Source organism: Vidua chalybeata, chromosome 3 (assembly GCF_026979565.1).
Source record: "Vidua chalybeata isolate OUT-0048 chromosome 3, bVidCha1 merged haplotype, whole genome shotgun sequence".
NCBI lineage: Eukaryota > Metazoa > Chordata > Aves > Passeriformes > Viduidae > Vidua > Vidua chalybeata.
In genome coordinates, this window is record NC_071532.1 from 19413299 (window position 1) to 19428085 (window position 14787).

The 14787-nt window shown below is 38.8% G+C and overlaps 1 protein-coding gene across 1 annotated transcript in view; it reads left to right on the forward strand.

Moving 5' to 3' along the window:
• Positions 1–14787, forward strand: part of DAAM2 (dishevelled associated activator of morphogenesis 2) — a 170579-nt gene that overhangs the window by 104360 nt on the left and 51432 nt on the right. The window contains exons 6-7 of the mRNA XM_053938696.1: positions 5701–6034; positions 14137–14247. Coding sequence (XP_053794671.1) covers positions 5701–6034; positions 14137–14247 — 445 coding nt within the window. The remainder of the gene's footprint in view (positions 1–5700; positions 6035–14136; positions 14248–14787) is intronic.

Genomic DNA, 14787 nt, shown 5'->3' on the forward strand with positions numbered 1-14787 from the left:
AACGGTCAGATGTGACACCACCAAGAGTGGCAAGGACAGAAACCTCATTGTCTCACCTCACACAAGCCTCTCTGAGATTTCAGCCAATCCTCAGAGAGCCATACAGTCCCTGGTCTGAGCCTGCCTAGTTGGAAGGCAAACTAATTTCACACTAATGCTGAAACATGTAGTTTCAGGAAAATAAAAGGTAAAGTCTACTGTGAAAAATATGTGGCAGATATTTGCAAACACAGGTAATGACTGTGGAGGGCAGATTTTAGTCTTCACAGCCCCCTGCACATCCCATGTAATTTGATTCACTTTGGGCAAAGTCTCAGCCTCTACTCTGAACTTTGAATTTAAGCTTCCCCTTATCTTTAGTAATGTGAACTGTTTAGTACAAAGCAGCTAATCCGTCTGGCATCACCTGGTTTGGCATTCTTCCCATTCTATGTTGTAACTTGGGCATAGAAAAATGTAAAGAGACTTTGTGTACTGTCTTTGAAGGTAAGGTCATCTTTCTTTTTCTGGGAACAAAGCTCTGAACAATAGCAAACTAACTAGCATAGAAACCTTTTCAATTTAACACTTAGAAGAGCAGTGGGGAGAAACAACTTTAGTTGATATGATTTCAGGAAACACTCAAGCAAAAAAATTCTGATTTTTATATTGGCCAAATACTTTTGCACCCACACTATGCTGAAGTCATATTTTCAGAGAGCTTCAGAAATGCCTAACCAAATACAGTTCTTTTTTGGGGAGGAGATCCTTCCCAAACAAATGAAATAAATAAAAACAATCCAGACAATAATCTCAAAGAATTTTCATTGCAGTTACTTTGACTTGAAGGGAAGATATTTTTGGGACTTCTTGCAGCGCTAAGTGCTGATTGTGCTTCTCCCTTTCATAATCTTTAAAAAATTGACTGCATGTAGCTTCTCTAGTTTTTACTTCCTGTTTATTTCCTATTTTGATCGGCTTTAAGAGAGCACAAAATCATATTCTGGTGCTTCTCAAGTATAAAGGTTTATGAGGCTTTGATAATTTTAAATGTGGTTAGAGTGAGTGCTTTTAACGTGGAAGCAGAGAAGTTGTAGCCTATACTGAGACCTAAGTCAAGAGTGACTGTTTGATGCTGCCTATCAGTAAAGCAGAGAACACAATAAAATGCAGCTGGACTCTCTGTTAAAATGGAAGCTAAGGCAACTCTCCAGGCTTTTAAACCAAAGTCCTGTGCTGTTGCGACTTGATATAGCAAAACTGTTACATTGACATGGAGCTGGTTTGATGCTTGCTCTGTGAAGGTGACAGCTTTCATTGAATGTAGTCACAGCAGCAAGGCCTCTTTGCTTTGTCCAGCTGAAACACTTTGGTGGCCACTATTGGCTGTTTTGCTGTGTCATTTCAAATACACAGCCCAAACTCCTTGTTGAGGACAAAGCAATAGAGAAGAAGAAAGAGCAGTGAGCATTTGAGCAAATTCTTTTGCTCAAAGCCTTGCAAGATTTTTCTTCTCCAACCTGTATTGCATCTGCTGGATCCCCTTGACAACAGCCTGTTGCTTCATCTGTTTGTAATAACCCTGACAAGCACAAGCATCACTACAAGCATCTATGGGCTACCCTTTAAAGTCTTCTAAATCGCTGGCGGTGGTTGTGGGGCTTTAAAAAAACAGTTAAGTCAAGCCAAATTTTGAGTTAAGTCCTGTGTCTCGACTAATTTCCAGCGACTCAATTCGTTAGCTGCCAAATGGGCTGCATGCCAGTGCCTGATCAACAAGCCAATTTCTTCTTGATGGAAAGGTTGCAGTAGAGAGGCCCTCAGCTCCATCAAATCCCTCTCATAAGCAGTATGATACCTCAGCCTTCAAAATACTAGTCTTTCTAGTTTAATTTGGATATCAAATATTTTTTTTTTTTTTTGCTACTTCTGTTCATCAGGCCTTTGAAGGAAATAGAGACCTAAATTCACACAGGATGAACCATCTGGAATCCCTTTGTGATAGCAGGTTACACAGGGGCTCTGACAGCTTACCAATAGGCTCCTCTGCTTGAATTCTCTGATACAGAGTAATTGAAAGAAGAAAAATACATGCATTTGGCTCTCTGTTTTATTTTACTGTAAACTCTGTCTCTTCTAGTAGATAATGCAGAGTAATTACTAAACTCTGTCTCTATTCCAACCCACCAGTTCTACCAGTGAAAAGTAAAGCAGACCTATCCAAACTCAAGTTCCTAGCCTCTTTGTAGAAAATGGGATAGGGGTATCCCTGGGGCAGTTTGTGGTCTCTTTTGAGCAACTGCACCTTGTTTGGTATCTAGGAGCTGCCCTAAAATAATAAAGCTGGGTTATGTCCTAGCACAAGGGAGCGATCCCAGCCACAGAGAACAGAAATGCTACAGCTGCATCTTGTAAAGAAACACATTTTCTCTCAGGTTTGTAAAAACTCAGAACTATAAACAATTGTGATGACAAACTGTTAGACAGAAGCAATGGGAGAAGAGCTTTTCATTTGGTATTTTAGTGCCCCAAAATGAAGGTTCAGAAATGCAGGAAAAGCAAAAACTTAAAAGGGACTGGGGAAAAAAATTGTTTTTTGGAGCCCTTGAAAAATACCTCCTTTAGTCTGAGTCATCACTCATTCCTTTTACTGTCTGCATTTCTCCTTTTGTTTTATTCAGATTTACCTCCTGCTATTTTTTGTTTGATTTAGCAGTGTTGCATCCAGGTGCATACTGAAGAGGATCATTTTTGCAACCAGCAAGCAAAATCCATGATGGTGAATTTTTCAGCAGTTCAGTAGTTATCAGGATTATGTGTGCCCCCTGGTTCAAAAACTAATGCTGCAGGGAAGTCTTGCCTTGCCTGTTAACAGGGTGGGAACATCCTGCTCTCTGCACACCCACAGCATATGATCTTTCTGTCTTTCCTGAGCTGGATCAAGTCTTACAGGGAAGCTGTACCCCCAACACTTGGAATCCATCAGTGGGTCAGTTCCTCTTTGGCCACCACACCTGTATTTGGATGAAAGGTTTATTATTAGAGCTAGCTAACTCATTCTGATCAGCACTCTCTAAAACTTGAAATGCAAAGAGGTGCCCTGCCTTTTAAAGTGTGCTAAACTGGTCAAGTGAGAGTCTGAGGTGAGGTTAGGCTTTAATTTGCTTGTTTAGCCCCTATTAAAACACACTGTGCTTTATTTGCATTTCAGTATTTGAATGTGTTAGCCAGAATGCATTGGCAAATATGTTTAACTTTACACCTCCCAGTCTAGAACAAGACCTTACTTTGCAGCACAGAGGCTGTGTAGGACAGGGGTTACACGTGTACTGTGTACAAGAAAGTTCTTGACTTGTATAAGTTGACTTTGCTTTTGCACATACACACAGATACCTGCATAGAGACAGACAGATGCACAAACACCAACAGTGTGAGGATTGTGACTCTCAAGCTGTCAGCTAAACTCCCACTTCTTTTTCTACCTTCTACAGACATTTACTCACACACCTCCCCACACCAAGCAAATCCTCATACAGAGTATCTGTTGGGCCAGGAACTGCTTTTGCCATTTCTTTACCTCCCCCAGCATGGTTTTTGGCTTTTCTGGAGAATAAGGAACTAAGTGTTTAGAAAAATTTGATTGCTGCTTCTGATTGCAGTTGAAATAGAAGGATACTTTCTTGCTATTGAGTAACACAGCTCACTGTTTGCTCTCTGGGCTAGGAATAGTACAGGAAAGTCCCAACATTGTTTTAAATTATGTCATTAATCAAGTTTTGTGACACACACTGCTTTCCAGCGCATGCTTTCTTTTTGCAATGACCTCATCCTAACAGTCCTAGAAAAATTGCACTGCCAGAGAATTTAGTGAGAGTTTGTACTTAATTGGGACAATATGACTTTTGTGCATTTACCATTTTTTTTTCACATGGTCATCAGAGCATGTGAAAATACATGAAAATTGTAATGCCTTGCTTGTCTTGTCATAAGATTGTGTGTTCTATCCCAAAGTGCATTTAGGGGACCCTTTGCTCTGCTGCTGCTTAGGATATTTCCATCAGTATTGCTCTGTAACTTAAGAATCATGTTCACCTTAAGTTATCCCTCAGCCCTGGAAGTTAAGAAACTAGGAAAAAAATTGTATCTTTCCCCCAGCCCCCAAAAGACAGAAGGAATAGATAAAGTATAGAATGAAACTTTGAAGGTAAGGAGGAGAATTTAAAGCAGCCCCTCCATAGCAGAGACAACAGTAACTCCACTCTTTATAGGCCCAGGGAATTGATCAGAATTCATTTGCATCATTATTTAGTAACATACTGAGTTTGTGGATATTTTTTTTCCAAAGAAATCCTTTGCAGCAACTCTTGTAGCTATGAATGCACTTGTTTCAGTCTTTTTTGTCTAGCTAGCAGCTAAATGCATTGCAGAAACTTAACTAAATCTGAATCTTTCTGTAGTCAGTTTGAATAACAAGCTGCTTTGGCTGACTTCCTTGACTTGCTGGTACAGGGACATGAACCAGTGAAATTTGGTCTTTCAGTATGGTGCTTCCATTATTACTGATTATAAGTAGCAGCATCTCATGGACAGAAAAATAAAGATGGTACATTAGGGAAGAAGAGGGGTTGGGTAAAAGCACGACAACACAGAATTTTGGTATTTTTAATTTGTTACAGTTGGCAATTGTTTGCAACCTTTTAAATTGCTTGAAGTGTCTTTCTATCTTACGCTATTCAAAGTGTGGCCATGAACAAATCATTGCTAGTGTACATTTTTATAGACTGAAAATTCAAGTGTGATGCAAATGGTTTTGCATTCAGACGTTCCAAAAAGTTTATCTACCTGAATGCCATGTTAGAGGCAGCAGGAGGTAAACAATGCAATCTAGGGAAATTATTTGCAGCCCTTTCCATGTCTTTGAATTCCCCATTTTTTAATCCTGGGAACTTCAAACAAAACATTGCTAGAATGATGGGTTTGAACTGACTTATCTAATTCCATCCTTTTTTACTGATTTGTCTAGAGGGCTGTTTGCATGGTCTAAATTGACCCATCTGGATTCTTTAACCCTGGTTTTCAACAAAAGCAGAGGAGCGTTACGATTTACAGAAGAACATGCCCCTTTTAAATATAACATGTTCCTACACATGTGTCATGGGATTGGAGTTTGAAGGCAGTATGGTTGACGGACAGAGGGAAAATGAGTTTGCCTCTGTCAATGTGCCCAGATCCTGGAGGTGGAAGCTATAAGCAGTATTGGCTGAAAGTTAGAGCTAAGCCTAAACATGGTTTTCAAGGTAATCTGGATTCATAACTAAAATTGTGGTGACAAGTCTGTGTGTTGGGTGTATTAGCACGTATGTAAGATGGAACAATTCAAAAGAATCCCTTCAGCCTTGAAAATGCAGCAGCTGTTGAGGTGAACCACAGCAGTGTTTGGTGGTAACTGTAACAAAGAACAGAGACCAAACAGAAGTGTAAGATGATAGCATATAATTACCCTGAAACTATGTAACACACCATTATTAGCTGGAATGTTTTCTCTCTTGGCTTATTTGCTTTGTTTTTCTTAAATACCTGGGAATTGTTCTGTGAATTTAGGCTGAAAACTAGCCAGCTTTTAAAGATCTGGGATTGAATAATATGGTGTCTTTTGAATAAAGTGCCTTTGGTTTGCTTTCCTTGTTTTTCCAATTGTTTTTTTGGTTTTTCTCTTTTCAGGTTTGTGACCAGGTTTATTGAGCTGGATGGCCTGAGCTGTTTGCTGAACTTCCTGAAGAGCATGGACTATGAGACCTCAGAGAGTCGCATCCACACATCCGTTATAGGGTGTATCAAGGCACTGATGAACAACTCCCAAGGACGGGCTCATGTCCTGGCCCATCCTGAAAGCATCAACATCATATCCCAGAGCTTACGGACTGAGAACATTAAGACCAAGATTGCTGTGCTGGAGATCCTAGGGGCTGTCTGCTTGGTACCAGATGGTCACAAAAAAGTCTTGCAAGCCATGCTTCATTACCAAGTCTATGCTGCAGAAAGGACAAGATTCCAGGTAAAAGGAGGATACTTTGACAGAAATACCCAGAAGGAGGAATCTCTGCTGGGAGTGATTTTTGAGTGCATATGTTGCAAACTTGCTAAGTAGTAAAAAGGCAATATTTATAATTTTGTTTTATTAAGGGAATTCCTCAAATAGGTTATTACTATATGTGCATACTTATATTTATATTTCAAGACATATTACTGGTCATTATTGCTAACTTAAAATTCCATATATTTTCCCTGAAAATGGAGGTTCGCTTTGCTAAATGAAAGCAAAGTATCTGCTCATACTCTAGCTTGATGGCATTTCTGGGATGGTTATGATTTGTTCTGTCCTGAAAGCTGAAGCCACAGAATTTCAGGAGCCTCTGTCCTGATTTTAAATCCTTAATTTAGTAATGAAAGAATTGTGGATTAAATAATGGAGATGAAGAATTAAATTATATATGGTGGAGGCACTTCCTTTGCCACTTAGCAATCAACTTGTGAATCATAGTCACTTAGCAATTGTTGGCTCAAATAACTCCCATTCAGACCATAGAAGAGAAATGCATTCTCAGAGACCTTGAAGTAGGTCAGTGACAGGCTTTTATTGTGGAAGCTACTGGCTGCTACTATAATGTTCCTCTTCCCAGTGATCTGAGCACCTTTACTAAAAGATAGTGGAGAATGTGTTGCGGCGTGTGAAGCTGTGGCTCCTTAACTTTAGGATAATCTAACCCATTTACTTCCTTGGATACCCATGTTCTTCCTTAGATAAAATCATTAGAGTGGTGTTGTGCCAACAGGCACTGGATCCCAATGCCTGACAGTCATTATCTTGTACTTCCTTCTCAACTAATGGATTTTAGGCTAACAAAAAAAGTGAATGGGGAAACAGTCTGTGCTGATGGACAGTAGCTGCCAATGCTTGTGTTAAAACCAAATGCACTATGGGATTCACTGACTGTGACTCAGACCTGGGACAGGGATGCAGGAGATCTTGATTTGGTGTTAACCTATATTTGGCACTGTCAGATCCATCCCTTGATGTGCACTGCCTCATTTGCATTGCTTGTCTGTTCAGACTTGATGTGTGTCTTTGATATGCATGTGTGACACATATGATGTATGGTTCCAGAAGTGGGGGCCTTTCAGCCTCAGTTGGAAGCTCTTTGGGCTACTTCAATAGGGAAAATAATAATTACAGTAAAACTTGGAAGGTGAAGAGATTACAGCTGCAGTCATAAGAATGTGTCACCATTGTTCAGTATGGAGAAGAGGAGGAGGATAGGAATGAGCAGTGCAGGAAGTAAGCCATGTACATGAGCTATGATGTGGAGATTTTCCTTCTCCTCCATAGGTACTGCCTGTAGAGGAGAAGGAAAAAAATTAAATTCAGTTTGTTCTCTAGTACTTAGCTGAAATAAAGAAACCTTCCTGAATTAATATGACATTCTTTTATACCTGGGAGACAGGTGGGGATAACTTGAGCTGCTCTAGAAAAAAACAGTAACTAATAAGCCTGACTACACTTATGGTCCCATGTTAACTTGCCCTTACTGGACCAAGTGACCGCTTAATAAGCCCGTATGGGACAGATGCTGAGTTTACCATAGTTGGGTGTTCTCTCTTTTTCTGTTTCTGTGATGATTTCAAAGTTACTGAATAACTGAGGTAAGTCACTGCTGGGTAAAATGTGGTAGCTTTTGAGGAATCTGGTGGAATGATTTGCAGGTGCTTACCAGTCTCTTACACTCATGAAAAGTACTTTGCCTAAATGCTGCGCTTGTCAAAATACTTCTCCATTCAGGTTAAAAATGAAAGACAAATAGATACTCTCTTTCACTTCTCAAGTAAAACAAAACAAAACAAAACCAAAACAAAAAAAACAAAACAAAACAAACCCACAAAAAACCACAAAAAAAAACAAACAAAAAAAAAATGAAGCCCCACCCAAGTCCCAAAATTATTTAGCAGAAGGAAATGTGTTCTTGTTTGCAATTACTAATACTGGTGTTTTAGAGACTGAAATGGGATTTTTCCGCTATATTCAGCAATAGCTTGAGTTTAGTTTTGAGAGGTAAGTGTTCATCCAAAGACATTCTTCATCCGTCTCCAGTTATTCTTCTAACAGAGAGGCTGGGGATTTTTTAAATCCTGAAGAAACAAATGTGGTCAAGGTCTTTCTTATGTTTTAGAGGAAGTTTCTCTGATACTCTAGCACTTAAAATTAAGAGTGTTCCATCTCTTTGCCTCTTGCCCTCCTGCACCTCTGTCTCAGAATAGTCTTGCAGCTTATTGTCAGGAAAAACATCCACTGTAACTTGAATATGGGAAGCCATTTTAAAAGAAGGATGAGCTGAAAATGCTTGTTCTTTACCTTTCCTGTAAGCTTCAAAGATGTAGTGTACAATGAAAACCTTTTTCAATCCTCTTTTAATCCTAGTCCTGAATGTAATCTTTGTAACCCAGAGTTTGCAAGTATCTGAAGAGATCCTTTAGGTGTGAAACAGAACCCTTTGGGGGCTGTGTTTCCTGCAGCTTGAGCATCTAGCAGCATCATTCCATGTAGTGCAGTGTCCAAAAAGTGTGGAGCTTGCAGCAAACTTTATACTTTGCAGCTTGACTTTGACCAGCCACACCTAAACACTGTTACGTTGAAAACTATCCACCACAAGTGGGGAATCTGGCAGAGCCCACAAACAGGAATTCTTTCTGTGAAAGTAATGAAACTGTGAACTAAACTGTAGGAACTATGGAGAAACTATGCAGAGTAGAAATTTATTCCTTTGCCTCTATGGTCCATCATTGCAGACTGATTCTAATTGGTGGGGGGAAGGAAAGGGAACTCTAAAGGCAGTGCTCAGTCTTTATATCTAGCTCTGCAAGACAATGGCCAAATTAGAGACACAATGTGTAAGAGGAAAGTAATCTCAAATTCTGGAAATCAACTCGGTTCTTGTGAAGTAAAAGTGCAGAGCTTTCTGGAAATTGTACGGAACTCACTTTTATTGGAATGTCCAACAAATAACTTATAGGTGATGCTGACTTCTGATAATATCAGTGCCAGTGTTGCTTTTCCTTAAGTTGCCTTCCTGACAACAGTGGTTGAAAATATTTGTCATCCCATTCAGCCATCTTGCTGTCAATTTATTCCTCCTCATCTGTGAAAGCTGGCACTTTGTATACTATCTATTTGGATTTATTTTCAACTCTTGCAGGTAGCAGTAAACCTAGATGTCCCATTCTCCCCATGTCATTTGTAGTGACCAGCACTATGTCTGTTGGGGAATCAGGAAGTTAATGTAATTAACACTAATACAGATCTACTTTTCCCCAAAACAATTTTTTTCCCTTTGAAGAGGAATATCATTGTGATGAGTACCTTTGGGCTACCTGGTTCTGCTTCCACTGCTTTTTGTAAAAAGAAGGAAGAGAGGTTCAGAATGATTTACTGACAGCTATCTAAAACTTGAGCTCCTGAATAACTTGCTGCTGACAACTTTAGATTGAAACAGTGATTATCTTCAGTTTGCACAAGTGTAGTGGAGTGTAGAGATCATGTATTTAACACAGCAACGTTAAACATGACACATTTTGTTGAATGTGAGAAGTTATTGCCAGTCAATGTTCTAAACATAACTCCTGCTACCTGGCACAGCTGCCAAAAGTTGTCAGAAGACTCAGCAACTGGTGAATTAGTGGAGAAGGAAAGCTGTGACTTAAGATATGGTTCTTACTAAACTTATATTAGTTCTGCCCTGCAATAGCTCCTATTACTTGAATAGAAAACTTACAGTAGGGTATCTGAAGTCAAATTTCAAATGACAGTGAAATTCCTGAGCATTATAAATGCTTTTAGTCCCAATTAACTAGGTTGCACCAAATAATACCAGCTGAAGACTATTAATCAAACAGTGCTGAAATTCTTCATAAAGGGTGTCTTTGCTTCTTGATGTGTTCTTTCTTTTTTATTTTTTTTTATTAAGTTAATGGAAAATATAAATAGAACTTATATGAATATGAAGGACTATTTCCTTACCAAAACAATTCAGATTTTACTCTGAATTGAAACTGATGTAAAATATTATTTCTTTCTAAATTGCCAATTGTCAGCATTTCATCTACTGACTACAATTGTCAGTCCCTAACTTCAGTCAGGATTCACTTTAAAGCCCTGGGGATATTCTCCAGAACTTACTCTTTTTTGTTGAGGCTCCAGTCTTCACTCATTTGCCTTTTCATACTGCAACTTCACCCTGTGTCTTTGATTTTCAATGTGTTAATAGGTATATCAGGATCATCCTTGTCTTGGCACTTGCAACAAGAATCTATACTATGTTTGTGTCTCAATTTGTATGGTCACTATTCCTATTTTCTCATATTTGCCCCATCTTCTTGCCTGAGCTCTTCCTTTTGCTTGCTTTAATTACTGACCCTTCTTTTATAATGCCCTTCTGCCTGGAATGATTCTCACTTTAATATCCAACAGTCTGTGGTTCATCTTAAGATATTCCTTGAAAATTGTCCTCTTCAGTGTAATACTCTTTCTATACTCAAATACCACAGTAGTATTAGGACTTGCCTTCAATCTCCTTCTTGAGGCAATCTGGAAAACTCCGTCTATATCCAATTGTTTGAAACATACTACTTTGCCTACAAATCCTACTCTGCCCATTAAAGAACAGGGATGAAAGAAAACACTTGAAATCCAAACAGTAAATCCTCAGAGCAGAAACATGGAATCAGGAAGATGAGCCCTTGTTGTCCTTGATGGGATTTTTTAACATGTATTCAGTATAATTCTGTCACCGGCTCGATGTGTGATCATAAATACATTACTTTGTCTTTTATTTTTCCTTGTGAAGATGTAGTTTTATAAAACGCTATGAAAACTGAGAAAGAAGAGTCTCTGATTTTAAAGTCATTCATGTCTGAATTATCCTATTTATGACTGGTTTCCCTTGTGAAAGGGGCACATTCTTTCTCTCCCCTAAGCTGTTGCCTTTCCGATTATTGTTATGCTTTCTGCTTCCCCTCCTTTTCTCTGTGTCATGACATTGTATCACATTATACTTTTTAACATGCCATATTTTGAGACAAAACTAACATTGCAAATTCATAATGCTCTATTGGCCCAAAAAGTTCGTCAGGATGTTCCAGTGCTCTTCCAGAACAGCTTGCTATTTAAAACACTTGTCTAGCTGTGGATCCCTGTGGGGAGAAAGAATTTTCCTTTTAGTCTTGAGAAAAGGTAGGTGTTAGATACTGTCTGAAAGAAGCTGGTTTTACTTCCCAGTGGAAATATTAACCGGGCTGCTTTGGGCAGAAAATTCTTGTTTTCCTTCTTAATGCTGCTAGAAATTTTGAAGCTCGAGGTGAATTAATAAAGAAATTTTGATATTGTCAGTTGAAAAGGTGGAGGCCAAGAGCATTCCTTCCAGAACCCCCTTGCCTGGTTTATATCAAACACTGTCAGTACAGACCATAATTTGTAAGGAGAAAGCTGATCAATTTGGAATTGTAGTAGAGGATCTAACAAGGAACAAATTAAAAGGCTGTATTCACCCTTAATTTCCTTCTTCCCTTTAGGGCTCAATCAGAGCCTTTTGAGGTTTGCTGCAGATTGAATGAAACCCTACTGGTTGTCAGTGATGAGGAATAATGAGATTAAGTGAGGAAAGTTTTGCTTAAATAGTAGGAAAAACCTTTATAACTGTAAGATCAATTGAGCCACAGAACTGGCTGCCAAGAGGTGTGGTGAAATCTTTTTCACAGGAAATGTTCAAGTGAAGATTTGAACCTCAGCCATTTGCAAAGAGTTGGAGATAATGGAGTTTGGCCACAGTGTATGGGTGTAGACTCTGATTTTTAGGAATTACAAGAACTTACAGTGTTTCCTTTCAAGCTGAACAATTACATGTAGATGTGCTGCTCTTCAGTTGGATTAGTGCAACGCAGAATTTTGGGTTTTCTTGCCCTGAATTTGGTTTGCCTCCCATTGCATTCTGCTCCTAGTTCAGTGTTCTGAAATGGGGGAGAGAAAATTTTTGTTAGCATCCTTCAACCTGTCTGGATGCTGTACCTGATATGCTGTTTCATAGATTCTAGCGTGTTCCTACAAGTCTGTGAGAAAGTATGATAGGAATGAAGCCTCTGAAGAAAACCAGAAAAACCATTCTTGGTTTTGCTGCTTCGCTAGTGATGGCTAATTCAATTATTCCAAGAATACACATGTGTTTTGGATTTCAGTGTCAAATCTGGCAGTAACAGAATAAAATTTTCTCATTTATTTCACTTCTGCTTGTTTGTCAAGTTGAGGAGTTGGTTTTATTGGTGAATTTAAAGACTTCTCAGTTTCTGATTGTCACTGTTAGAGCTAGGATGGTGGATTGAGCTGACCACCAGTCTGGCTCAGTAGAGCATTTCATGTGCTTTTATGTAAGACTTGTTCCCCTTTCTAGCAAAATATTATTTGGTCATAACACAGTTACTGGGGTGGATAAGACTGAAGCTCAAATGCCTGGAGTAAGGAAATTTGAAAATTCCAGATGAGAAATTTGGAAGCAGCAAGAGAAAGGACTTTATGAAACCGAGCTTATTTGATAATGAACGTACTATGGTCAGATGTGAAAACAGCTGTCAGTAGCAGTGTTTGATAGGTCAAAATATTTTTGCACAAAATAAGCATGAAGCCAGGAGGTTATTCTTTCCCCTGAAGAATGCACAGGAGGATACTCCTCCTTTTTTCTTGAGACATATCTCTGTGGCTTTCTAAAGAAAACAAGATAGACCTATGGCGACTAGCAGAGGAAAGATTTTGCTAAGAATGAACACTTTCAGTAACGAGGGACAAAAGACTGACTAGAGGAAAATGAACTTCCTTACTCAGCATCATAGCTTCAAAATGTTATTTAGATGGTCTGCTGAGCCAAACACAAAAAAAGTTATTTTTGTCTTTGTTATCCCTTTATGGTCAAAACTTCTTAAGGAGACTAAAAAGAATTCTCTCTTTTTTAGTGTGATAGCAAAACAAATATATGAGTGTGAGGCATTTATTATTTATGCTGGAGTGAGACTCATACAGCTGAACTCACAGATCTCAAGTGGAATTTGTTACTCTTTCAGTAAGGAAAATCATTCTTGGAATTATGAACTGATCAGAGAAGATCCTGAAGAGAATATTAACGGTGATCAGCACAATGCTGAAAGTAGAGTTGCTTTCATGGCTAATCAGTTTCTGCATATAACCTCTTTGGTAAATATTCAAGTGGAATTAATCCTAAATAAGGCAAAGGTCACCAGTGTTATCTGTCTAGTCTTTTTCTCTTTTGTCTCCTGATGTTCACAATATTATGGTAAAAAATCAGTATGTATGCAGAAATTAGACCAAAAGCATTCCTGTGCTGAGCACCCTCTGTGGGTTGGTTGGGGGGGTGGGGGGGGTGGAACATGCAGCCTCCAGGGAGAACTTCCAGCAGCCTTTCAATAAACAGAGCTTATAAGAAAAATGGATAAAGGTATTTTACCACGCCTGTGGTGACAGGACAAGGGCAAAAGGGTTTAAACTATGAGAGGTTAGACATTGAACGGGTAAAAGGAAGAGGGTTTTTTTATGATGAGGGTGAAAAGGCACTGGAACAGGTTGGCCAAAGAAGTTGTAGATGCCTTATCCCTGGAAATGTTTGAGGCCAGGCTGGATAGGGCCTTGAGGAGCCTGGTCTGGCAGAAAGATGTTCCTGCCCATGGCTGGGGGGTCAGGACTAGATGATCTTTAAAGGTCATTTTTAACCCAAACCCTTCCATGAGTCTGTAACATGGAAACTGGAACTTAACTGCACTTCCAGTGGAGATGTGTAATTCAACTTTGAGCTTTGGAGCTGTATGCACAGGGGATATTCCTGTTATTTGAAAATCCCTAAAAGGAGCCAACCAAGAGGTAATAATTGTCTGCTTCATATTAAAGGGTGGTAAGTGAAGGAACAAGGATAAATCTTTCAAGGTTCAGGCATAGGCTTTATTCCTCAAAAGAGAGCTTGTCTTTGCAATTATCTCCCCCTGTATACAGAAGTGCAATCTATCCTGCCAGAAATTAGCTTATGTCTAACCCAGCTTGCTGTTCTGTTTCAGTCATTGTTAAATGAGCTAGACCGAAGCATGGGGCGATACCGAGATGAAGTAAACCTCAAAACAGCCATCATGTCCTTTATCAATGCTGTTCTGAATGCAGGTGCTGGTGAGGTGAGTCACTGCCCTGGAAATTCGTTCTAAAATGTTATGTTTAAATTAGTTTACCTTGGAAATAGTTAGTAGATTAAGTCACAAATCTTGTGGTAGCGAGTGGATATATTTTGTGGAAAATACTGCTTATTTGTTAAGATCAGTTTTATAATGTCTTCCATATTATTTAATTTCAAGCTTCTTCAATATAACATAGACTACTTACACTGAAGTGATTACTTTGGGTTGTTTGTTGGTTGTTTGGGGTTTTTTTTGCTGTTTTGGTTGTGTTTTTTTTGTTTGTTTGTTTGTTTGTTTTAAGAACTGCAAAGCATTTACCTTTTTATTCCAGCCTTTTTAGAAAATATTTTGGTTTATCTTCAGAAATGTTTTGAAATGTTAAGTTGTTTTGACTCAAAGCCAAAGTCAAAGCATTTTAATTTTAAAATATCAAAGGGAAACATTTCAGAGAAAAGCCCAGCTGTTTTACTTTTATTAACAAGACTTCCTTTTGAATCTGAAGGATAGTTTAAACTAATTTATTTCATTAAAAGTGTTACT